Source organism: Tauraco erythrolophus, chromosome 18 (assembly GCF_009769465.1).
Source record: "Tauraco erythrolophus isolate bTauEry1 chromosome 18, bTauEry1.pri, whole genome shotgun sequence".
NCBI lineage: Eukaryota > Metazoa > Chordata > Aves > Musophagiformes > Musophagidae > Tauraco > Tauraco erythrolophus.
Genome location: NC_141482.1, coordinates 12591626 through 12617381, shown reverse-complemented (window position 1 = coordinate 12617381; position 25756 = coordinate 12591626). Strand labels below are relative to the sequence as shown.

Sequence of the window (25756 nt, the reverse complement as noted above, 5' to 3'; positions counted from 1 at the left end):
AGAAATGCAGCATCTTTACAGTGTTGGCTTCAAGTTTGTGTTCACCTGAACCTTTCCACTGTTGGCTCCAACTTGAGGCATTACTTTTCACAGTATAACAAACTCTCTCTTCTAAGAGTATAATGAAACAAGCTGAATTTTTTCATGTAATTTAAAGTTAGTCCTTACAAGAATAAACAATGATCTTTGTCTATCACATTTCAAGTATAAAGTATTTTATAGAATGGTATATAATTTTTATTTTAAAGAATATTATAAATACAGTCTTAGGTAGATGGCTGTGAATGGCAAGAAACTTTTTTCCTGAAGTGAAGATATGTTTTTTTGATTTAGTGATTGCTGTTGAACTTGTATCTAACTAGCTGCAAACCATTCCATCCATTTTGCTGTACTGAATGACAGGAAGAAAACTTACAGTAGTTAGTACATGGGGGGAAAAAAGGACCACACCAAAACTTTGCATGCTAATGTAACAATCTATAGTTTGAAATACAAACAAACCACACGATGATAATAAACACAAGCTCTGCAATAATATACGCCATCAATGTGGTAGAACTATTAAAGTACATACTTAAAAAAAAAAAAGTGCATGTTCAGACTTTGCCCCATGTTGTTTCCCTCCTTCTGCAATTTAGGGAGCTGAACTTGTATGCAGCTCTAGATCAGTCTGTGGAGTGTGTAATAAAATAGATAACTGCCTTTATAGGCTGTACAGGTGTTCATGTGTTCCTAAAGCAGTAACAAGGTCACAAACAAAACACAGACTGTGTTTACCTGAGAATAAATAAATTTGAGGAGTTGGTAGCCCGTTTTGCTGTTGCTTATGAGTCTGATACATAGACACAGAGGCTCTATATTACATTCAGTATCTGGTGATATTCTAAAAGCGAATACATTTACAAGAAAGCCTGTCGAGACAACTTGTCTTCATAGTGGCTCTTTTTTGGGCGAGTTTCAGTGACAACAGTTGTTTAGGAGAGTAAAGCGTAGCTGCCATTAATTTCAAAAGCGTTGTGTTGTAACAGTAGATATATTTTGGCCAGATGCAGAGAAAAACATTCTTAAGACAGGTGTTATTTTCAGTGTGTGGCTAATGGCTACTGCTTTTTCTTTAGTGAGTGTCACTAGGCTTATTCAGCAAATGTTTTGCTATTATTACCATTGTTTTTACAGTGCTTCCTTTTCCGGGCTAGCTTCCACCTCTACCTCTTCATATTCCTCAACATCTGCAGTGGCATCCTGGTACTGCTGGTACTCGGACACAAGGTCATTGGTGTTACCTTCTGCTTCAGAAAACTCCATCTCATCCATACCTTCCCCAGTGTACCAATGGAGAAATGCTTTTCTTCTGAACATAGCTGAGAACTGTTCAGAAACCCTGATGAAGAGCTCCTGAATGGCTGTGTTATTGCCAATAAAGGTAGCTGCCATCTTCAATCCTCGTGGTGGTATATCACACACAGCCACTTTGACATTATTAGGGATCCACTCCACAAAGTAGGAACTATTCTTGGTCTGGATAGCCAGCAACTGCTCATCCACTTCTCTGGTAGACATTCTACCTCTGAAGATGCATGCGACTGTCAAGTAGCGTCCACGACGAGGGTCGCAGGCTGCCATCATGTTGCGTGCATCAAACATTTGTTGAGTAAGCTCTGGCACGGAGAGGGCTCTGTACTGTTGGCTACCTCGAGCTGTCAGTGGAGCAAAGCCTGGCATAAAGAAATGCAGGCGAGGAAAGGGCACCATGTTGACAGCCAGCTTCCTCAGATCTGCATTCAGTTGCCCAGGAAAACGGAGTGAGGTTGTGACACCACTCATCGTTAGGGACACCAAGTGGTTGAGGTCACCATAGGTGGGATTGGTGAGCTTTAAAGTTCTGAAACATATATCGTATAGAGCTTCGTTGTCGATGCAAAAGGTCTCATCGGTATTCTCTATTAGTTGATGGATGGAGAGGATGGCATTATACGGCTCTACGACCGTGTCGGATACTTTGGGTGAAGGCACAACACTGAAAGTGTTCATAATCCTGTCGGGATATTCTTCTCTGATTTTGTTGATGAGGAGCGTGCCCATGCCTGAGCCTGTACCACCACCAAGCGAATGGATGAGCTGGAATCCCTGAAGGCAGTCACAGCTCTCACACTCGTTCCTGACCACATCCATGACGTTTTCAATCAGTTCAGCGCCTTCTGTGTAATGGCCCTTAGCCCAGTTGTTTCCAGCACCTGAATTACCTGTAAACAGAATTACAGGAAGAACAGCCACAAAGTTAACGAGAATTTTTAAAGGCTACACAGATGGGAGTTAAAATGCCATTTTGGGACAGTTGACACCAGTTAGTTTGCTGACAGCACACTGTACATACCATGAATAAAATTGTCGGGTCGGAAGAGTGGGCCTATTTTGCTGGACCGTACACTGTCCATCGTACCAGGTTCCAGGTCCACCAAGATAGAACGGGGCACATATTTACGGGCTAGGACAAAAAAAATGAATGTGAGCAATTACTGTTGGAAGTGAAAGAGGCAGGCTTATAGTCTACTCTGAAAAACTCAACCCACCTACAGGGATTTGGGGACTTTTTTTTTTTTTTAATTACGTATTTTAACCTTCACGTTGGCTCTGCAAATTGCTCTGCCAACACCCCAACAGCGCTGAGCACTTACAGTAAGCCTCATTGAAGTATACGTTAATTCGCTCAAGCTGCAGCGACGCATCCCCATGGTAGTTTCCAGCGATGTCAATCCCATGTTCATCACTTATCACCTCCCAGAACTGAAAAAGGAAAGAAGTTCGATACACTCACGAATATTTGCTTTTTTTTTCAGCACAATATGTTTGACATCAGCTCTTTTGTGCTCATGCCTGACTGCTCATAGTGGGAACTGCACTGGATGTTTGACCGTTTATGTTTTAGATCATAGCAAAAATGCCTGATCTAAATTTTTTTAGATTTTATGCCATTTTTTTAGAAAAATGCCTGATCTGATTTTGCTACCTGCCCCCACCCGGCTACCTCCCCAAAGAAGTTAAAAGGAAAAGTTTAGTGGACTATTTATGCTGCTTAGCTATCACCCATGCACTAATAGGTGGAGGGCCTCAATTTGTTCTGTTTACAGTAAAGGACAATTGATACTAGTTTAAATAACACAGGTGTTAGATGGTATGAGATTAACAAAAAAGTCAGGGGGAGGGCTAAGAGTGGATTGGGGAGGGTGAAGAGTGAATTGGGGAGGGTTGCTGTGAGGCCTGTCATGCACAAGCAGGACTGTGGAATAGCAAAACTGGCTCAGACAAATTTGCAAGCAATGCTTTCCACAGCTGTCAGTCCTAAACGTCCTATCTTGACGTTCACATGGATGTCTTGTACTGGGGCTCTTATCTAGGCAGCAGCCGTGGCAATGTAGACACACCCACCCACTATAATGACCTGGCTATTTTAATTTTAAGTCTTCTGGTTCAGCATCCAGGCTCATTTTGAGCATACAAATACACCATTGCCAACATGTGCATGGTGTTTTAGTGTGTGTGCACATGCTTTTCTACAGGTCTTATTAGACATAAGCGGTTTCCAGGTCAAAGCCAGTAGAAAAAATACAAACCTTTCAGCTATCACACTGGCTGCATTCAAACTATCTGGGTCGAACATGACATTCCCTGGCCATCCACAGCTTCATGTTCCAATAAAAGGAATCAAGGAGCAATTTGTGGGAGCAAGAGATGGAGGAGGAACACAACGGAACAATCCTTCAGCTGTCATGTGTTCTCAAAGACCTCCAAGACCCAAATTAACCCAGATGATACTGGTTTTTGACAACTTCCTACTAATCAATAAAAAAAAAAAAAAGATGGACATCACACAGCAAAAAGCAATGTTGGGTCTTTCTTATCTCCTAGCACACGAAGTCAGCAGTATGGCACTGTTTGAACTGTACAGAAGTACCCCAAATGACACGACTGCTTCTTGAAGGAGGCCATCTAGGCAGGAACCCTTCGCTGTACTTTGTGCCACTCAGAAAAGCCTAATTGGTCACTGATAGCAGAGGTCAGTCTGTTGAATAATACAATCCCATAGCCATGATTATAATGTGGCAGAGTTACTGCTGCATGGCTCAGCAGTGTGGCATCACAACTTTGCAGCCCTGGAATTACCGTCTCCTTCACTTGTCTCAGTAATTTGCAGACTAGATTAGTGCCCCTGGGAATGTGAGTCCCAGCAGGAATGCTCTGGAGCACTTGCAATCACTGTGTCATAGTTCTTGCAGATGTTTCATTCTTCGACAGTCTTAACATTAACCTTTGCATGAGGAGCAAGCCCATCTTACGACTTTCACATCAAAGTACTCATATTCGCTGCTATCATGCCATGCATCCCACTACTGAGTTAACAAAGTAATTGTTCTCCCCATCTGTTAACGATGTTCAACCTGCTACCACTGACAGCGCTTCCTGCTAATGACCGATATAGAAAAGAGACCTTACCTTAGCTCCAATTTGGTTCCCACACTGGCCAATCTGAAGATGCACAATTTCACGCATTTTTGTGTAGCTTAGACCTGTTGGTGGCTACAACCTGACACAGGTTTTCTGGTTGCAGTCCCCAGAACAAGCCCTGTTTCTGCTGCTTGTATCAGCTGCGCCCAGCGCAGTCCACCCCAAGGGGCCTTTTTATACTAGTGGGCCTGTCACTCAGCCAGCAAGGGGAGTAGCCAGCTCCTCAGGCTGCTCATCACAGCATTTCGCAAGGAGGCAAAGTGCCTTTTTGCTGCCTGGGTACAGGGCACAAGAGCACAGGTACATTACCGAGTGGCTTGGAAAAGCAAATGGCCACATACACCCCCTTACAACTAATTCCAGTTCCCTCTGCAGCAAACGGTGTGATTCATGAATATCTGTGCACACTGTATCTGTGTTTCCTTATTTTATATATAATATATATGTATAAATAGATACACATATAGAGATTATAGCCAAAAATGAGCCATCTTAATTTATTAAGTACATGTGCTTCTGCCACATAATCTAAATTTTGACATCATATGAGTCATACAGGACAACATCCATAATAAAAACAATAACAACTATAGAGCAGTAGCCTCCTATAATCACAACATTCAGCACATTGCCAGGCAAACTTGCAGTTCACTAATGTGCATCATATTGTCAATGCCTAACTGCATGAAGAAGAGGGACAGGATCAGTAACCAAAAAAAAAAACCACTTTGTAAAACATCAGTATAACACTGCGCTCTCAGTGATACATGTTCCTTAAACATTTAATAAGAATCCATCAATTTCAGCCAATCTAAAATCTGAATCAACCTGTGACTAACTTGCACAGATGCCCTCTCTCTCTTTTTCTCTCCTCGCTCTCCCTTTCCTGCCATTAAGAAATACATTGTTTCTTATCTTTATTATTTTCTTGTATCTGAGATGTAGTATATTAGAAATTGCCAGGAGAATGCTGGAGCTGAAAACCCAGTTCCACTGAAGTGAACTATAACGTTCACTGTGTGAAATGTTTCACTGCATTAAAGGAAAGGCCGAGCAAAACACGACACAGTCATGTTGCCTGCTGATAAACAGGGCTAATATCACTGAGCAACAGAAACCCAGAATGGACTGTTTTCTGGAAGCTTATAGTAGTTTTAGTACATGTCAGATGACTGTCAGGGCTTTGCAAGTGTTCCTTCGGAAAATAGGGAAAGAAATTATAATTAGGAAAGCACCTTAAATTATTTGTATAAAAAGATGACCGTGGAAGGACTTGACTCATTGAAAGTAGCTACTTTACCACTTTATGGGTTGCTAGAGATAAGGAATCTCTGAGCTTCCGTATTGTTCCAAAAGAAAAATCAGCTTATTCCAGACTTCCTCACCACAAACGACTTCCACTGCTTCCACCAGCCAACAGAAGAACAGACAAGTGCTCCTAAGACAAAGTTTAGCACCAAAAGTGCATTGCAAAAAAGTAGTTAGCAAACATTCCGTCACCCTCTGCCAAGCTATGAGCCATCCTCAGTAGGGAGCAATAAAAGCAAGACTTTAAATTCAGGTAGATTCATTTGGTTTCCTTAAAACACAATAGTTTAATCATTTTCCAAAGAATAAGTGTTCTCTAAACAGTTTAGTTTATTCAGTAAGATGACACAACAGTTATGTTCCATTGCTACCTTGTAGATATTTTCTATAATGGCAGGGGATATCTTCTGTAATTTCCTAAAACGAAATTCTGGGAAGGTTATTTGGACACTTACTTTGAGGGCAAATTTCATTTCATTCATGTACATTTCACACTCGCTTTCTCCAACTATGCTTAGCTAAAAGCAATAATGCAATTCTGTGTGGTACCTTCAATTGCTGCATTCTAAAAGGGAGTTGCATTGACACAATGTGTCAGAGAACTACTGACACTAAATAAACACTACATAAAATACATCATGTATTAATCTACAATAGCCACAACTTATGAATAGGCTGAAGACGCTAATTCACTGTCCAAAAAAATTGGGCAAAACAATTTCAACAATAAATATACTTACCGTGACCATGTCACAAGCAAGAAAAAAAAAAAAAGGGAAGTGAAAGAAATATGCAATCACTTAACATTGGGTTTTCTCTTGCTAAAAATAGCTCCCTGGAATCATGTGCCTCCTCTGGAGCACTTCCTTATAGAGTCTTAAAAATGATGACACATGACTCAAAGTACCTGAGGCGCTTTGTGAAGCGGAGGTGGGTTCGTGCCTCTTTCCCACTCCTCCCCAATTGCGTTTCTGTGAATCTCCAGGTCTGTCTTTATACCAGACCTGGCCCGTGAAAAGCCTGTTTCTCTGTGGATCCTGTTCGCAGGCCCGTCATTCCTCAGCTCTGAGAAGCCTCAAGGCTGTTAACTGCGTGAGCGTGCTTCCCAGGCACAGCCACTGAACATGTGCTATTGCAGATTAGCGGTGTGACCGTCACCAGAGAAAGAGGAGATGGTGGCAGAAGGGTTGGCTTCCCGGGGCTTTTGGCACTGCGGAGATTAGGCACTGTGCCTGGCACTGGGCACAGCCTGTCCCGCGGTGTCTATTATCAGGCTGCTCACTGCTTCCATCGCCTTCAGAGTTGGCCACAGATACCAAAGCCCTGGTGAAGAGCGTAAGTCGAGACCACAAACAAGCCAGGCTTTTTGTGGTTACTGTGTTGGTTTTTTTTTTTTTTTGTTACTGTTTGTTTTTTTTTAATTTCTGTTTTTCTTGGTTGTATTTTTTTTTTTTAACGCCACCACAGTACCCACTAGCAACAAATCCACATGTGCCGGCAGGCATTCTGGTTTGCTTTGAACTAGCTTTTCACACTAGCAGATAAGATTGCCAAGAAGAAAGCCTATTCAATTTGAGATAAGCCTAGCTAGAAGCCACCAGATAATTTTAGAGGAATCAGTGAATGGTTACCAGATGAGCTGACACTAGTCTCAACTAATTTGGGCTAAATCAGGAATGCTACAAAAAAAAAAATGTTGCATTCAACAGGCAGTAAAGACTACCTACTTCACATTTTAATTTTACTTAGTAAGAAAAACTATTTAAAGATTGTGTCCCCCATCAAGGTGGTCCAAAGGAAGGAAGGCACGACGGCCCACTCTAAGTTATCATCAGCGTAAAGAGGCGCATGTTTAAAGAAATAGCTTTTGTAACAACCAGAGTGGACACTGAGCAGTTTGTTACCTTCCGTGCACTGCAGATCTATGACCTGACAAAAACAGGGCTTGCAGCACAGGAATTCATCCACCGCATAGCGCCCTTACTTGGGACCTACTGCCAGAACCCCAGTTACTGTTGAGTTTGGATCGTTTGATGAATTGCCAAAAAGGTCAACTGCAGAGCAGTCAGGCTCAGTTCTTGCTCTGCTGTTGTATTTGTTGCATTGGTTCTCAGCGCCTGAGTTTCTCTGAGCATAACATGGAGCTCTCTCATGCCTTTTCTAAAAAGTGCTGAGACCTAAGGAAGAAAAGCTGCAAGGGAAGAACTGGCTGTGGTTTATTAAACCTGTTTACTAAACATGAAAGCTCTGGCCAACATACGGAGAAGAGACTGGTAGTTCACTCACACAGATACTTCAACCTTCTGCATGCAAATTAGAAAACTACTTTTACCATTGACTAAATTTTGTAGCAGATGATAAAGAATTTTCAAATGTCCTGAACCCTCAAGAATAGCCTAAAAAAAAAAAAAGAAATGGACACTGGCCTGCATTCCTTTGTAAATTGTAGCATAAAAGGGCTTGAGAAATTCAAAATTTGAGACTAGCAAAAAAAACCAACCAAACAAAAAAGACCAGCCTGTCCCGCTCTGTGCAATCCCACAGCGCTGGGTGCAGTCTTACACAACGCTGATGTGTCAGGCCGAAGGTAACGAAACCCGTAACCCGGCCCAGGGTCTGCATCTCCCAGAGACACGTCCTCTTCTCACAAAGCCGGTGTTGGCAGCCACGGCATGTATTGAATCACCACAATCTTTTAATAGCTCTTCCTTTTTTTTTTTTTTCTCCTTCATTTTTGAGCACGTGAGATGGAGACTTCAGCGGGGGACAGAGACACCTGCATTCCCCACACTGCACCCAGCGGGGCGCTGCCCGCGGACCCAGGCCCACGAGCAGGGAGCGCGAACGCGGCGATTTTAGGTCTCTCACTATTTTTGTTCCTCACCCCCTCAGAACTGAATCTGATCCCGTTAGGAAGGAGTGAGCGACGTACACGCTGCATTTGGCATTACTGAACCAACTCCCACCAGACGCGTCGATAAACACGAAATAAGGAACTCGAGGGACGCTCCGCATCCTCCGCCCGCCGCAGGTGAGCGCGCAGCGCCGCGCCGCGCAGCGCCCCGCCGTGCCGTGCCGTGCCGTGCCCCGCCGTGCCGTGCCGTGCCGTGCCGCGCCCCGCCGCCCCCAGTGCCCCGGCCTCTCCCCCCGCTGGCGCCGCCCACGGCCCGCGGCCGCCCGCCTCCCCGCCGCCCTTAAATGCCGGTGCGGCGGCCGCGCCGTGGAGGAAGGTGCTGCCGTCTCCATCATGGCCCGCCCGTCCCGGCTCCTCGCGTCCCTCCTGCTGCTCTGGGGCTGCCTCTGCCCGCCCGCCCGCGCCGGCCTTTACTTCAGGGAAGGGCAGCGCTGCTACAAGCCGGCCCTGCGCAAGGCTCCCGGGCTGAGGTGAGGTTCGCCCCCGCTGCCCCGTCCCTCGCGGGGCTGCCGCTCTGCTGCGGGCAGCCCCGGCCGCTGCCCCCGGCCCCTTCCAAGCGGCGTCACGGAGGGGAGCCCCGGGGCGCCCGCGGGCGGACACAGCCGCAGCGCTCGCCTGCGCGGGGGCTCTGCACGCCCGGCACCGCCCGGTCGCGGGGGTGCTCCTGGGGCAGGCAGCCCTGCGCCCCCGCTGCCCGGGCGGGGCTGGGGGACCCTCCCTGGGGCGGGCAGCCCGGGGCCGGGGGGCTTGCAGGGCGGCCCTGACCCCCGCTGCCAATGTCAGGCTCGGAGGGGTCCCCGGGGGGGGGCAGCCGTTGCCCCCCCGTTACCGGGGGGGGGGTTGGGTCTCGGTGGGGCGCAGTGGCGGTCACGAGACCGGTCACGACGCCCGCTGTCACGTGACCCGCGCTGCTCGCCGGACACTCGCAGCCTCGTTACGAAATTCCGTGAAAGATTTTTTTTTCCTTTTTTTTTTTTTTTTAAAATCCCCTAATTTGCCTGAAAATCCAGGCGCGGGCTGCAAAGGAGCTATTTCTTCTTTCTGCCCCCACGCAGGACCTACCCCCGCCCGTACGAGTACCTGGACATCGCCGCGCTGCCCGAGAGCTGGGACTGGAGGAACGTGAACGGTGTCAATTACGCCAGCACCACTCGGAACCAGCACATCCCCCAGTACTGCGGGTCCTGCTGGGCCCACGGCAGCACCAGCGCTCTAGCGGGTACGATGTGCTCAGGGCTGTGTGCCGCCTCCTCCCCTGCCGAGCTGCTGCCCCCCGTGACTTGTAGTTTTCAGTAAGCAAAGGAAGTTCATCTTCAGCTTACAAAATACCTGGTACGAAGAAGTGCCAGATTACTGTAGTGACTAAAGCAGCAAAAACCGAGGCTGAGACATCTGTGAACACACCAGGAGCTGTGGGAATTCCCAAGCTGAAGGCAAAGAGGTTTGGTTTCAATAGAGAAAGCAATCAAGAGTGAGGCTGTCCCCACCCTCTCAAAATTGTGCGGGGGGGGGGGACGACACTGGTATGGTTAAAAAGCTGTCTGCAAGAAGGAATGCATTCATAGCGCCTGCCAAACTGTTTAGGGCCTGGAGTAAGAACTGGGTTTTCTGCCCCTCTTCTTGGAGGTGTGGTGATGGTAGCAGCAGCTGCAAAAGCAGTTGTATCTGCTTCCCTTTTTGGTACCTCAGCCTGCGGCACTACATCTGCAGCTGCAAGGGGCTGTGCCAGCGATCCCTGGATACGAGGAAACGAAAGAAGTTGCCTCCTGTGGGAAGGGCCCATAGGGTGTTAACTTCAAGAGCCCTGTCGTGCAAATGAACTGACTACCACAGCATACAGACAAATCTAGTTTCAGCAGATATCTATTAGCCTTCTTCTCGGGAAAAGGGAAGTAAGAGTTTTGCTTCAGTTGGAGAAATATTTTCTGTAGAGATAATAAATGATTTGCCCGCACCAGTAACATGCTGCAGCAGTACTGTTTGCAGAGGGAGGCTGTAAGAGGATTAACTGTGAAGGAGAAATAGAGGAAATTGTGCAGAAGTGGGAAGACAATGCAGATGTGAGCAGACAGCAGGAATTGTGAAGGATCTGTTCTTGAGCAGTACAAGAATACAGACAGATACAAAACCTGCTATGATGTAGTGAAGTACTAGGATAGATAAAATAGCAGCTTCTTAATTGTGTATGTAGGTATGCCAGCATATGCATCTTTATAAGTATAAAAGGTTGATTTTTAAAAACCAGGATACTTTTTCTCAACTGGTGTGAATAGTTAAGGCATTCATTCCTTCTGCTGTTGCTGGAAGACTAGGCTGGGATAATGCCTCCCAGTTCTGTCATGTATAGTTGAATGTTGTTAGTACTAATAGGATTAAAAGTACTACAGTGGCATCACTAAGACTGTTAATGCACTGTGAGAAGCAGTTTATAAATAACCATCGGGAAGCTTTTCTGCCAAGTAAGCTAGCTGTTTCTGACAAAATAAGGCAGCAGGGTAGTGATGCCTGTCTGAGATGGAGGGATAACAGTTAGATGTTGACATAACAGCAAGGATATACTTGTGAAAGCTTTTCCTTGCTTTAAGTTCCTGAAGACTGTCTCAGAGCCAGAGACCTGAGCTGCATGGCCTTATGACTGACTGTCTGCATGGGTTTATGCTGGTGAGAGCTGGTTTTATGACGTGTACTTGAAAACTCTTAGCTGTGAAAGCCAGGAAACAGATCTGAAGTTTTCAGAAGCTGTGGCTTGAATTAGAAGAGGTCTAGGGCACTTCAAGGCTTTAAACAGATCTTACTCATCTGCATGTTTTTGCTGAGTTTTTAATGGAAGAAACTTCTAATGGAAACCCACAATAACTGAGCCTGCCCGTTTGAATTAGGTCATGTTATGTGTCTTGCTGTTGGCAGTAGAGGCTTTTCCAACCACAAGTACTGTTGCCTGCAAACAGTTACAGGTTCAATGAAAGAGAGACGGTTTTAACACTAGTTGCAGTGTGTAGTCGCCCACATATTCCACTAATGAAACCCAATTTCTTATCCTTACAGATCGAATCAACATAAAGAGAAAAGGCGCATGGCCTTCTGCCTATCTCTCTGTTCAGAACGTGATTGATTGTGCTGACGCAGGATCCTGCGAAGGTGGAGACCATTCAGGTGTTTGGATGTATGCCCATGACCATGGCATTCCAGATGAGACCTGCAACAACTACCAAGCTAAGGATCAAAGTACGATGCCTATTTGCTTTGCTGTAAGGCTTCATCCCAGGTTTAGCAGATCTTAAAGTAAAAAAAAAAAAAAAAATTAAAAAAAAATAATTCTTGAGTTTTCAGAGTACTGGCTCCTGCCTTTCAGCGTAGTACCTCCAGTTTGACTGACAGAACAGGTTTTCTTTATGTGCCTGCGTGTGTCTCTTTTTACTCTAGCTAGACAGCATAGCATTAAATCATGCCCAGACAAGTTTGCACAGCTAAATTGTTTTAACTTAATTTCCTAAGTCCATGATACATAATCTCTAATGTACTGAACTATTTACAAGTGTCACCTCAAGCTAAACAAAGGAGAAATGTAATCTTTGTCTGGTCATGTATCACTGGAATAGTTGTTGTCTGTGAAGGAAGCACATTTGAATCACTTCCTCATCGAAGCACTTATGCCTATGAAGTAAAGAATAGTAACTAGTGATTGTAGAGACTTCAAATCTGATTTCCAGAAAGGAATTTAATTTAACAGAGAGAGTATGTATTAATAACTACTCTTTAAGTTATTAATACCTGCCTCAACGTTAAAGGAAAAAAAAAGCTTAGTGTCATATAATTAATTTGCTTGAAGAAAAGCATTCTCTTGCAGTGGTAATCTCACTTCTGTTTTGTAGAGTGCAAGAAGTTTAACCAGTGTGGAACTTGTGTCACTTTTGGAGAATGCCATGTGATAAAGAACTACACTCTCTGGAAAGTTGCTGACTATGGGTCTGTCAGTGGAAGAGAAAAAATGATGGCAGAAATCTATACTAATGGACCAATTAGGTAAAAAAAAAAGTTTTTCAATCCCAATATTACTAGTAGATATACTTGAAATTCAGTCTAATGACTGAAGCATACTTCTCCGCTCGAGCTTATGTTAGCAGCTCTGCACTAATATGCAGAATTTAGCTTGTTTTTATATATATTGAGCTCTGAAGTCAAAATGCAAGAAAAACCAATTGTTTTTTAGCCAGGCCCCTGCCTTGATCCTCTTGTATAAAAAAAAAAAGCCTTCTCTGTTTATTACAGCTGTGGCATAATGGCTACTGAAAAGTTGGATGCTTACACTGGAGGACTTTACACAGAGTACAACCCCTCGCCTGAGGTGAATCACATTGTATCTGTGGCTGGCTGGGGTGTGGAAAATGGAACAGAATACTGGATTGTCCGTAACTCATGGGGTGAACCCTGGGTAAGGAAACATGGGAACAAATGCGTTTGCGGAATGACTTTAGAAGAAAGGTGGGGTTTTTCACTTACAAACAGGAAGTTGCAAAGCGAGCCAGCAGACAGGAAAAGTAGCTTTCTTTGAACTGGACTGGCAATTAAAAATGGAATTGAAGTAATCTGAAGACAAGGATATTCAGCCAAAGTCACCTGAGTAATGTCAACTCAATCCCAAACGCTGCCCTTCCATGGACATGCAGCTCCTGTTATGGGCAACTGTAAGTTACTGTTAGTTGTAGGCAAAAATCAAGTCACATAGCTGGAACAGATGAGGAGGATGTAAATCCACCAAAGTAGATTGCCCCTTTACGCAAGGTTGCCCTGTGAACCCAGTGTTATACTTCATCTTGAGTAAATTCCTAGATTCACTTAAATCATTCATGTTTGGAAGAGAGAACAGACTCAACAGCGTATGTTTTGTGTAGTTATGTTTTCTAATTCACAACACAAATTAATTCTTTACAGGGTGAAAGAGGGTGGCTGAGAATTGTGACAAGTGCATATAAAGGTGGAAGAGGAGCAGACTACAATCTTGCTATTGAAAAGGACTGTGCCTATGGAGATGTTGTACTTCCTTGATGGTATATTGTACGTCTTTCTGTTGAGGAACTACTTTGTTTGGAAGCTTCCCAGCACAACCTTTTTCTGTTTAAAGAATACAGTCCAACACTTTCACAGCTAAACATCACCAGGCAGTACTAAAATTAGCCCACGTAGCAACACACAATGTCTTCAAAGTAAGATAACTAGAGCTGCCTTTAGATAGTTTACAACTTAAAAAAAGTAAATTTACCCATGAAAAAGTTGTCTACCTTGATGCACAGTATTGAAATAATATTTACTTAATTACAAAAACTGTATATGTAAATCTTTTTAATACAAATTATGTAGACATACTGGGAAGGAAAAAGTATACTCAATATTTGGGTCTAGAGCTTGTATTAAATTCTCTGACAGTACTGAGCAAATATTTCACAATGGTGCAGATGAAAAAAACCAAGCTAACTATGGACATAATATATTCAAAACCTAAATCCCCTGTTGTTTCCTTGGCCTCCTGGTGAAACAGTGTTGTTGGAAGTCTCATATAACGCAGTTGCTTTTATCCAGTGAAAATGATACAACAGGAATTACTTTGATCAAAAGACAAAGTCTAAACACATCTTAATTATTTAATTAGCCTTGTCTTAGCCAATCACATATTAAAGCAAGGAATTTGAGCAATGCCATTTTTCCCCTAAAGAGGCAAAGTATAAACTGCTACAACCCAGAATGCTTCACTGATTTGAAGAAAGGTAGCAAATTCTCTTCCTCAGTAACTGGCTCAGTTTTAAGTGGCAAATCAGTGCCATACCAAATGTGACTAACTGGCATTGTTAATTGCATTTAATAAACAGACTTTTTCTCTTACATGACTATGTGTATTAAAAAAGCCTATTAATACATGTTTTCAGTTGTCTTCTGTTGTACCTAACAAGCAGTGTCATGTGGCAGACTAGCTACCCAAAGCTCATCCAGGAAGGTACTGCTTTTACTGGACTTTTTCTGGTGAAAGGGTTGGTTGAGAACACAGTCCACACAGCACCTGTGATGGTTCAAACAACAAGTTAAATGACACTACCTCTACCCACACTGGAGATTAAGATACAAGCAACAGGGAAGCATCCAACTTTAACAAATCAAGGGGAGGAGAGACAGTCAGATGTTGCAGAACACCACTTTAAGTGTTAATCTCCAAAATCTACCATAAATCAAACTAACCTGTGAATTTTGCCTCACTCAAACATGTAATTTAAAGCTTTTTAGTGGTGCAAAGGAAGGAAAAAACATCTGTCCAGAAACTATTATCTGCTACCCCCCAGGTGGTAGTTTTGCAGCTTACCTTGGTTTTATCTGTGGAAGAAGTCTGCTTCTAATCAGAAAATAAGTTTGGCAGAATGCTGAAGACCCATAAAAAAGCAAAACTGCTAGTGTGGTTGTGCTACTGTGAGCATAGCTTTTAGCACTGTGACAATGAGAACACGTTTTAGACCTGAGGTTAGGCCGTATTCCAGTAAGCTAGGAGACTTGGAAGACTGATTCTTCTGATTGATGTGGGCCTGATTTTGGCTTCCTACATAGAAGAATCATACTCTAATTGTTCAGTGTTTATCTCCCTTATCCACCATTCACCTCTTAAGCATGAAAGACAATAATACACATTTAAGTCTAGGCAAAAGACAGAATTCTACCCATCTCTTTGGCTTTGCTTTATCACAGCAAAATGACTCCGTAGTGCCAAAAAGGATTAGTTCTGCCAAGCTGCAGTGCCTGCTGTAACTTAAGTTACACTGAGGTACAAACATGGTAGTGTGACAGTACTGATCACAGTATTGTTGAAGTTTTAACTAGTTACAAAACATCTGCATTGTTAAGTGCAGAGGAAGTCAAGTGTTTAGAGGAAGTGACACCAAGCTTGAAGAGAGGCAAGCCAAAGCATACCTTGTTTAAACAGCTGGTATATTTGCAACTGACACAGGAACAAACTGCTCTTGATTATCACTAGAAGATGATACAGGGCTACATCCTAAAATGAAGCTCTATAGGGTGAATTGCTTCTGTAGTTAATTCCACAAAGAAAGTAAGGCAGCGGCTACAAAATGCCAAACTTGTTTGCCAATTCTACTTAAAATATTACAAAAAGTAGGTCTCATGCAGGTTTAAATGGTGAGAGTTAGCTGGAATGACAGTACATATTCTATTCAAAGATAGGCAAAGCAGTTCAGAACAGCTTCTGCAGAAGCAAGTTTTGCCCTTTTCAGGCTGTGCTTGAAGTTGATCAGAGCACTGTAAGTGTTGTTATGGTAAGCTCAGCCACTGTGGAGTATGGAGTTGAGGGACCAGCTGAGGGAGGGAAAGATGCACTCCTTTTAAAAAGGAGTGAACAATCTATACAATTGGCTGCTGTCTCAAGAATTATCATGGTAGTTTACAGTTCCTGTTCATGAATCACTGAAAACAAAGAACAAAGTGATTTTCTTTTTAAATTTACATCCAGTTGGACTTGAAATGTCACTGATTTTTGGAAAGTAGGTTCTTCAGAAAACATGTGCTTGGAAAAGTGCAATGGGCTTGTCTATAACCCTCACTTTTAAACAGTACAAAGAGAAATCCAGCCCAAGGAACAGAAAAAAAAGAGTGCTTTTAATGAAACTTCGAAAGAAATCTCTGGAAAATAAAAAAAACTTTATTTAAAGGTCAATTATAATCTTGGGTGTATCCCCCATTGTTTGGCATCAACTAGAACAGAGTAGAGATAAGTATAAAAACCAAGCCACAGCAAGCAGTAATGGAATTTCTGCATACACTCATACTTTTGGACAGCAGAAGAATTCTGACATGGTAATGAAACTTACCAGTAACATCTGATGCATCTATTCAACAAAAAATAGATTCTGAATGATTAACACACTCACACAGGATTCATCTGTTAATACAAAACTAATCTTGGTTTTTACAACTCCACTTCTGTTACACAAAACGTGTTTTTTCACAGCAGTAAAGATGTAGGATGTTTGGAATTCTAATATAATGTAAAAGTGAGAAAGACGCATTATGGCTTCTCTGCAGCACAGAGCTAATCACACAAACTCCTTTTTACAACTTGCAACATCAGAAACTAGAGCATTCAAGATTTAGTCTTCAGAGAACTATCTGCAAAGTGTTTTTGGTAGGAACCACCTTCCCCATTCTTCAGGTTTTGCATACTGCACAAACAATCAGTGACAAATTCTGCAAATAACCAAAGTAACAAATCCGATTCTCTCCTGCTATCGCCTTCAAATACATTTATACTGATTTGTGTAGCAACAGAAAATCCTTCAGTATGAATTCATTTTCCAAAGTACATTAAAAGTCCTCTGATAAGAAGCTCAAGGTCACCATGCAAGTCAATCAAATGCCCTTCGGCCCCCTCTTCCTTGTTTTGGGTTTGTTGGTTTGTTCTTTCTCAGGACTTTTAGCTGCTGTGTTGCCCAGTTATAGAACCTTACTGATGGAGAGCATGGCAAAGTAGTGATCATGCTCTCTGCATTCTTGGTGTTTTCCGCTGCTTAGTTCATCATAATAAAGTTAGATTTGCAATGAGCTTAAAAGAAAAAAAGAAAGTGTTCAGCACATTACACAGAAGTTATCTGTGAAAATATCTGACAGGCCTTTCTATTTTTAGCAGTCCTCCTCCTAAACATTATTTGCAAATTGTAACAAACACAAAAGGAAGCAGGTATGCAGTGAATAAACGTGACTTACCTATAAACTCAGTGACAGGATCGTGTTCGCCTTCTGTTTTAATAGTACCTGCAATACTTTCATTCTCCAAGATTGGAAGAAAAAGCTGTACAAAGTCTGAGGTGTATGGAGGAGCAATCACATCCAGCACCTGAAACAGCAGACAGAAATGGATTATTCTTCCAGTTAGAGGGGTAGCAGGGACAATATTTAAATGACAATATTACTTGAAGGCATACAAGTAGTTGCACTTAAGAAATCTTGCTTTCCATACAAGTAATTAGTTATATATTCTTGTGGTACTCTACCCAGTACCTTCATACTTCCAGAAGTCAGGAGTCAATAGGACTAAGTCACATCCTAGTGAATACTGATATTACATACATTGCTCAAAATCTATTCTCCCATCTTAAAATATTTTTTAATCTGAGGCAAGCTGATTTTATATCCAACACACATAAAACTGATATTGAAGTTTATTTCTATATGTTTGTAAACAGTTTTTGCTGCTGACCTCTGTAACGAAGTATCTGATGAGAGAGATATCTGTATCTAGCTTCTCCAGGCATTTCCGGATGTAGCTGACGACAGGCAGGACATATCCTCGACTGAGTAAGTGCACCATTCTATCCAAGAGAGTCTTCTTCAATTCCAGCTGATGGCGGGGGTGTGGAAGGAGAGAAGAAATCAACAGATTAGAACTTCCTCTTGGAAGTGCGCAGTTTGTATTGCTCATTCTTACTGACTCAGTATCTGCTATGTTCCTTTTTAACCATTACCATATTCCTAAGTTAAACTCTTAAGTGACAGCAAAAGCTGTTATCTTGAATAAGCACAACTAACATGAAGAACACAAATACCGAATCCTTTGAGAATTACCTGCTCCATCACATCAAGCTGTGAATGTTCTGTTTCAAAGAGCTTGACAAGAAGTTGTAGAACTTGGGGATGAAGCAGTTGATGGCATGTACTGATCTACAAACAAGGTAAGACAGTCAGATCCTCAGAATTCCAATTTAAAACCCCATGCCTAGTCTTTATTAGACAAGTTTACATTGATGTCCAGTGCCAGATGTAAATTTTTTTAGAAAAGTATTCCACCGTTTCCTTCTCTGATGCCTAAGTTTTCCTAGCATAAATAATGTTGAGATGACAAAAACAAATAATTAACTCTGAACAGAAATAGATTAATCTTTGCATATTTCCTGATTTACTGCAAATGACAGGCATCCAGTGAACTGGATGCACTTCCAGCTACAAGAGTCTAAAGTGTTTTTACTCTGCAGCAAGATTTTATATACACTTTTACCTCATCCAGTAATGCCAGATGGACCGGAGTGTGATCAGTCTGCAGCTGGAAGTATCGTGGTTCTGACACTGTCCAGTCCACCCACTTTAATACACCCATTGCCACCACTGGGAACCTAGAGAAGAAGAAATCACTTTAGCACAGGAGCATCAAAAAAAAAATCCCCAAACCACAAGACCTCAAACAACTCCAAAACAAAAAAAAACACCCTCCCAGTAAATCTGGAAAAAAAAAAAAAAAAAAATCACCTTTCAGTATATTCTAATGGTTGCTAGTTTCAGTTTAACTTACAGCAGAATCAACAAAGCTTAAAAAGTTTTGTTTGAAAAGTTGCCAGCACATCAAGACAAAAAAAAAGGTAAGATGGAGACAATTCTTTCAACAAAGACGCTCCCTGATCAGGACAAAATGCGAAAACTACACAACAAAGTTTATGTACACTCCAAGTCTGTTCCAGTTTATTAAATATCTGCTATTTCATACTTTTAAGAGAAGAAAGGACACATCTATTGCTAGGAAAGCAAAGTAACCTGTCATCTTTTTCCAATGGCAGAGAAAAAGATGTTCTGTGACACAAGGACAAGTTGTCTGCGGAAGCCAGAATTTATGTCCTCATGAGAGAGATTCCAGAGAGCCAGATGTACAATTTTGAAAGGCGCTTTCAGACCACAACTTCATGTATTCTACAGGGAGGATGTTCTCACAGAGTAGCCCACAAAGGCATTTCCCTTTAGCAGTACTGTCTTTCCTAAAGAGTACTTTCCTTCTAACAACTAAAGCATGGGACCAGTCTCTCTGCTCACCTGATGCACTGATAGAGAGTGCTCAGCTCTGCAACCAACTCTGATGCTCCTTTGTTCTCATTGCAACACAGATTGTGAACAGTTTCAATGGCTTTTGAAGTTGACTTGAGTTCATCCTTGTTTATGCTGACTCTCTTGTTCTGAAAAATTGCAAAGTTTGAAAGCAAGAGTCGTGAATACACCATGTGTCTTTGGTTATTTAAGGAAAGGAATTGTAACCTGCGATAAGCCCAAGATTACGTCATGTTTCCCAAAATTTAGACTCAAACGCAAGTTTCAGAAGAACTAATTATCAGTGAGCTGAAGTACAAGGATGTCTGCTTTATTTAATTCCCTAAGAACTACTTTACACACTTCATAGAACTAAATTCCTCTTCCTCTGAAAGGCACATACGGTTCTAGTAGCCCAGAACTGCTACTGATAACCTTTATGGGGAGCCAGGGGAAGAGAGCAAAAATACTCACTGCACTCAGACTTTTATACCACTACTTGATTATCAAGATCTACATTTTTTTAGTAATTTCATTTGAAGCCAGAAACAATTCAATATTAAAATAAGTAAATCAAGCTAAATATATTATTTTACACTAAGCAACTTCATGACCGTGCATTTTCTTTGCCACAGTCAGGCTACTGGAGGTAAAAATAATGTTATTCACAGAACTGAACACTACCTTTTTCCACATCTCTACTACGCTAGCTGCATATGCCAGTATGTGAATATATTTATGTTTATGGTCCTGGTTGATCTTAGCACCTGGTTTAAACAATGACTGCATGAAGAGGTCCAGAAAGGCAGGTACTCGAATCTGCAAAGAAAAGGAATAGTTTATTAGAGTCTAAGAATAATGAGAGGTGACTAAAAAAAAAACAGGTTTTGCATCTGATATACCTTGCACAGAATGAGATATAACACCTTACCCCTTGGGATGAGGTTATAATTTTCTAAAGAGACCCAAACTCTTGACAGAAAGGAAAAAAAAAAGGAAAAAAAAGAAAAAAAAAGGAGAGAAAATTCTAATAGAGTTACAGACTATATTGCTAAAGTATCTAAATGCCACCATTTGTTACCAGAAGCCACTGTAGAACGAGGCAGTAAGAAATGTGGAACGTGCCAGTTAGGCCTGGTTATAATAAATGGCAAAACTAGGTTGGTTTTTTGGTGGTTTTTTTTTTTGTTGTTAAAATAAGTTAATTAATTCATTGCCACATTTATCTCCTATTGAGGACTTATTTAATTAATTACATGTAAAAAGACAACTTGGAATGATCTGAAAAAAAAAAGATCAATCAAGAAGCTAATACAAAATAGAATACAATTAGTAGTTTCACATTTAGACTTTACTTAAAATTATAGAGGGATGAGTCTGAGTGCTAACTTCTATTTCGTGTCAATGCACCACTTTGCACGACAAGACCTCATATTTCTGAGTGCTGCATATTTCAGAGGTTATAAAAAGATAACTACTAACCAGTTCTACAGGAGGTGGGTCCATGCTTGTGAACATTTTGAACAGGACAGTGATGTCTGCTGGATTCAGAGCTCCTTTGGACAACATCGCACCAAGAGCCTGACATGCTCGAGGATAGGAGGCTGCAGTACCCAAGGCTAAAGTGATCTGACTGGCATCATGGCCTCTAGATGAAGAGCAGACACAAACATCAACTTATTTTCTTAACTGGGACGTTTTAGTTTTAGCTTCACTGAGTCAACAGGGCACATCCTATGGAATGTAATGCCTTAGGGCAGAACCCCTTACCCTGGGTAATTAGAGAAACAGGCTTGTATTTCCCTTGTTTGTTTCTAAAATGTAAAGAAAAATATTGGTTTTTAATAGAGGAAAATGAAATTCTTTGCTCCTCTGATTTCAGGTCTCCCATGTTGTTCTAGGAATTAAAGCTTGCTACAAGAACTGCTCTGTTGCAGCTAAGGGTTCTCCTTTTGCTGGTGAACAGTAATCAGGAATGAGCAAAGACAGCAGTGTACAAATTCCAGTGACTTACATTTCACTAATAATACAACTCCACTTACTTCTCATGAGCGTACCGCTGAACCTCCTGAGCAATCCGTCTGACAGCTGACCCTCCTTGCTCTTCTTGAGCTAACATGGACATCATGGATTGAGCAAAAAGGTAAGTGTGTTCTCCATGGCACACCATCTTCTGTGAAAGCACATATCAAAAAACCTTACCAATCAACAAGAAACATGGAAGTATGCTTCTGTGATCACACTGCCATAATAGCAAAGGTTTCACTGAAATCTACTAATCAAAAGAAAACAAAAAAAACAGAAACAAGTAAACAAGAAAACCAAAAACCCAGCAGCCAAGAAGAAAGTACAGAAAAGCAGAGCATCACTATGCATTTATACCGTGCAAGAAGAAACAGCTAAACTGAGAACTTACGTTTCTTAAATGCCAAAATTGAGACGAAATTCTATACTACTTACACTCAGTACTTTCTCTGCAATATTCCAAAAAGAGAAGTAGAAAGCCATCCGAAAGTCATTATGCTATTTCGCAACACAGAACACATGCTGGGTTGGCTTAGATGGCAACTTTCACACTGACGTGGTTGATAAAAAAATTATTTTAATTCGCCAGGAGACTGACTAGACTGATCTTTTGATCTTGCATTAAATGTGAAAGTCAACAGTTCTACCTTCGCCTTTTTACCATCCACTTAATAAACATAAGAAGAGTCACGTAAGCAACACAAAGAATTCGTGGTCACAGAATGATCAAAAAGCACAAATTTCTATTTTTAAACTCATATATACTTTCTCTTCATGAGATTTTGTACGACTTAATAAGATATCAAGATTCTCTACAATCCCACAATGATTTGTATATCCTAAGCAGAAAGGAAAACACTATTTAAAAGAAAATACCACAAAAAAACCCCAAACTCACAGCAAACTCAGGGAGGTTTTTTTCAAGGTTTTCTTCTCCTCCATCTAAAATTGTTGCCAGAGATGTACGCAGGACTCTGGAAAACACTTCTAGTTGCTGACATGCTGTTGAAACACTGGTTATTTCCCCTTGATATCCAGCATCAGATATAAGCTATAAAAACAAAAACATCACACAAAACTTGTATTATTTACATTTATATTTCAGATACCCTAACAAGTCTAGAAGAACACACAGAATGTGAGATTTGTCTCTGCATACACTTACTGGAATTCACGTTCATGTTTTAGACTATAGAAAAGGAAATCAACAGAGATGTAGCAAAAAGAAAGTAAACCTTAATGACATAAGAACATTTCAGAGCACAGCAAGATATAACACTCTTTGCCAGTCACAGAAACATACAAAACTGACTGAAACGTTCCACCTCACCAGAAATTCATAATTTTCAAATACAGATCGAAGGGAAAAAAACCAAAACCAGCAACAATAAACAAAACCAAACCAAACCCACAACAAAAAAAAAAATCAAAAAGCAGTACTTCAAACTGGGTACTTGCAATATATAACATGATTCCTCCCACCAATATGTACTTGTACTGTTCTGACATTTGAGTAAGCAGTATTAGCAGGAATATATAAGAGATACAGGCAAGACCACAGCCAGTACGTTGTCAGAACAATGAGCCCTTTAAGGATATTCTCATTTATTAGACTTGAGCGTACTACCTTCACAGTAAAATTAAGCATTAAACAGTCGGGATGGGCTTCTGCCAACTTGTAAAAGAGATCTCTCCACGTAGTATGTGCTATCATTTGCTCAAGCCAGGCTGGAGTCTGAAAAAATTAGAGCAATAGAGAGAAATGTAAGAACATCTAGTTGTCGAGATCATCAAAAGTAAGCGTTTTACCTCTCGGGAGTCCTGGGAGTTGTTATACAGAATTTTATTATAAAAGAGGATGCATTCAGAGTTTCTAAGTTTTCTAAGCCTCTGAGGACTCCAGTGAGATACAGTTGGCTTTCTGAAACCAGTTGTTTCTTAACCAAAGAGCTTTGAAGATACAATTTCCCTTCCCCCACCATCTACTACTCCATCAGACGCAGGCGTCTATGCAGGATTCACTCATGTAGAGACAGCAACATGGACTCCATGCACACCTCTCCTTCCTCTGTAAAGATGGAATCTGCTTTCCGAGGGTCAAAATGCTTGATAAGTAAGCTCTTTAAATGGTTTTCTACAGTCTCCTGAACTTGCAATGGCTCAACACCTGTACAGAAGGAACAAAAAACTTGGCAGATGCAATTCGATCAAACATGGCAGCAACATCACAAATTTTTCCATGAGAACAGAAACTACTCAAATTTATCAACCCAGAGAAGACAAGAGGAGAGCCATCAGCCCTATCAAGCCACACTAATAGAGATAGATTTACAGATTCTCCATCTTTTTTTTCCTAAATGTAGACTGTTTAGGATCACAGGCAGGCCACACTAGGTGCTTTTCTCTCACTGTCTTCATCATTCATGCAAACAGCAAGGCCAGTCGTATCACAAGACTGTTACTGGACACAACATCAAAATGCACAAATCTTAAACACAAAAGGGATTACCAGGGTTGGTGCACAAACCCATCTTACTACAGACTAAAGCTCATCCTTTTAATACATTGGCTACCAGTAGTTTTGAGAGTACACTACAAAAGTAGTAACAAGCAGTCCTACACTTCCGAGATCAGAGTACAACAATTCTGATAGCTTGTGAACAAACTCTATGCTAGCTAAGGGATAAAGATACAACAACATAACGCTGAACATGTCCTGCATGAGGCTGCTGAAGCATTCATAAGCAGACTGGTAATACAGAATTCTTGTCTCAGAGAATACAGGCTCTGTATAAGAACCTTCCATCTAACCGCAGATCCACTAAATGGGAACAGTAACTAGTAACAAGGTAATCGCTTTTTCAATAGTAATGATACAATACTATTACAAAATATCAAATATTCCTAACACCATCCATGTAACAGTACCCTTACCCTTGTGCATGAAAACAAAAACCCTATAGTTTATGCAGTTGCTTCAACTGTATCACCTTTTACAATGCAGTCTGTGGGTATTTCAAAACATTCATCAACAGATTACTCCACTTTATTCTGAGCAGAATAAACATATTATTATAAAGAATTTAGTCACATACACATATAGGATGACAACTTTATAATGATCTTCCTCCTAAGTATGATAAAATTTGTCAACAATTCAGATATTTCTGACAAAAGAAAGCCTGCAGACCTGAATTGTACTGTATCACTCGTCATACCTGTCTGAATGAGCCACTCTGCCAGCAAATTCACCGTCTGTGCCACTGCAGTGTAGTTTTCAGAGAGGAGCTGGATAACATTCTCTGGAGAACCTCCTGCTTGGAAATACCTGATGAAACAATTACAAAAGAACGATCTGAAAGTCGCATTAAAAACCAAAACCAGTCGAACTCTGTAAATAAAGGGCAAACGACACCATTATTTACACACTTCCACACAACGCGGCAACGCCGCACCTGCGAACACACACAACGCGCACCTGCACATACGTAAGGTCACACTCACCGCTTTAACGTGTTAAATATAGACGGCTCCATTATATAGTCGGGGGTCGAAAATTTCTTCAGGCATTCTTGCTGGACTTCGGCATCATCTTCTCCCTCGCCATCCTCATCCTCTTGCTACTCGCAAGCACAGTCAGGTCAGCCGCCTCTCGTCCCGTTTCCCCCCCCGTACTCCCACATTCACACTATTTTCGCCCACGGAGACTCGCACACCGCGGCTCGCCACAGCAGACGACCTGCTCGCCAAACACAGCCGAACAGAGGAGGCGCAAAGCCCATCTCCGTCCCGCGACTGTTTTCCTTCCTCTCCGCGCTCCGCCGCGGCCCCGCCGCAGGGACACCTCCCCTCAGCGCGGAGTCTCGACACGGCTCCCCCGGCCCGCCCGGCGAGAGCCCCTCCGGGACCACCCGGGGACCCGCGGCGGCCCCCGGGAGAAGCGCTGCGCGGAGGGAGCGCGCTGCCCCCGCCGGGCCGCCTCGGGCCCGCCGCGTTACCGGCCCCCGCCGCCCGGCCCCGAGCCGCCGCCGAGGCGCCCGCTAGTACTGACCGTCCCTCCGTCCGCCTCGCTGCCCCACTCCGCCGCGCTGCCTTCAAAGTAATCCGCGTCCTCCATGACTCCTCCCGTCCCGCCCCGGGCCCAAGGAGCCGCGCCGGCCACCACCAGGC

The 25756-nt window shown here is 42.3% G+C and overlaps 3 protein-coding genes across 4 annotated transcripts; 1 reads left to right on the top strand and 2 right to left on the bottom strand.

The window, feature by feature from the left end:
• Window positions 1-210: 210 nt before the first annotated feature.
• TUBB1 (tubulin beta 1 class VI) lies at window positions 211-4929 on the bottom strand. The gene is made up of 4 exons (XM_009988042.2): window positions 4492-4929; window positions 2676-2784; window positions 2375-2485; window positions 211-2243 (listed from the first exon to the last, which is right to left on the bottom strand). The coding sequence occupies exons 1-4, from the start codon at window positions 4546-4548 to the stop codon at window positions 1171-1173; spliced, it is 1350 nt and encodes a 449-aa protein (XP_009986344.1). The 5' UTR covers window positions 4549-4929; the 3' UTR covers window positions 211-1170.
• A 4107-nt stretch (window positions 4930-9036) lies between these two features.
• On the top strand, window positions 9037-14602 carry CTSZ (cathepsin Z). Its single transcript, XM_086622815.1, has 6 exons — window positions 9037-9195; window positions 9781-9944; window positions 11771-11950; window positions 12598-12748; window positions 12995-13157; window positions 13658-14602. The coding sequence occupies exons 1-6, from the start codon at window positions 9059-9061 to the stop codon at window positions 13769-13771; spliced, it is 909 nt and encodes a 302-aa protein (XP_086478941.1). The 5' UTR covers window positions 9037-9058; the 3' UTR covers window positions 13772-14602.
• A 1796-nt stretch (window positions 14603-16398) lies between these two features.
• On the bottom strand, window positions 16399-25756 carry NELFCD (negative elongation factor complex member C/D). 2 transcript variants are annotated; one of them, XM_086622869.1, is made up of 15 exons: window positions 25638-25756; window positions 25091-25206; window positions 24805-24914; window positions 23644-23753; window positions 23214-23321; window positions 22485-22637; window positions 21604-21734; window positions 21044-21209; window positions 20246-20380; window positions 19571-19710; window positions 18768-18882; window positions 18338-18433; window positions 17973-18113; window positions 17480-17609; window positions 16399-17318 (listed from the first exon to the last, which is right to left on the bottom strand). In XM_086622869.1, the coding sequence occupies exons 1-15, from the start codon at window positions 25701-25703 to the stop codon at window positions 17284-17286; spliced, it is 1752 nt and encodes a 583-aa protein (XP_086478995.1). In that variant the 5' UTR covers window positions 25704-25756; the 3' UTR covers window positions 16399-17283. The 2 variants fall into 2 exon arrangements, with proteins under 2 accessions (XP_086478995.1, XP_086478994.1); XM_086622868.1 differs by lacking the exon at window positions 16399-17318 and having other exon boundaries at window positions 17325-17609.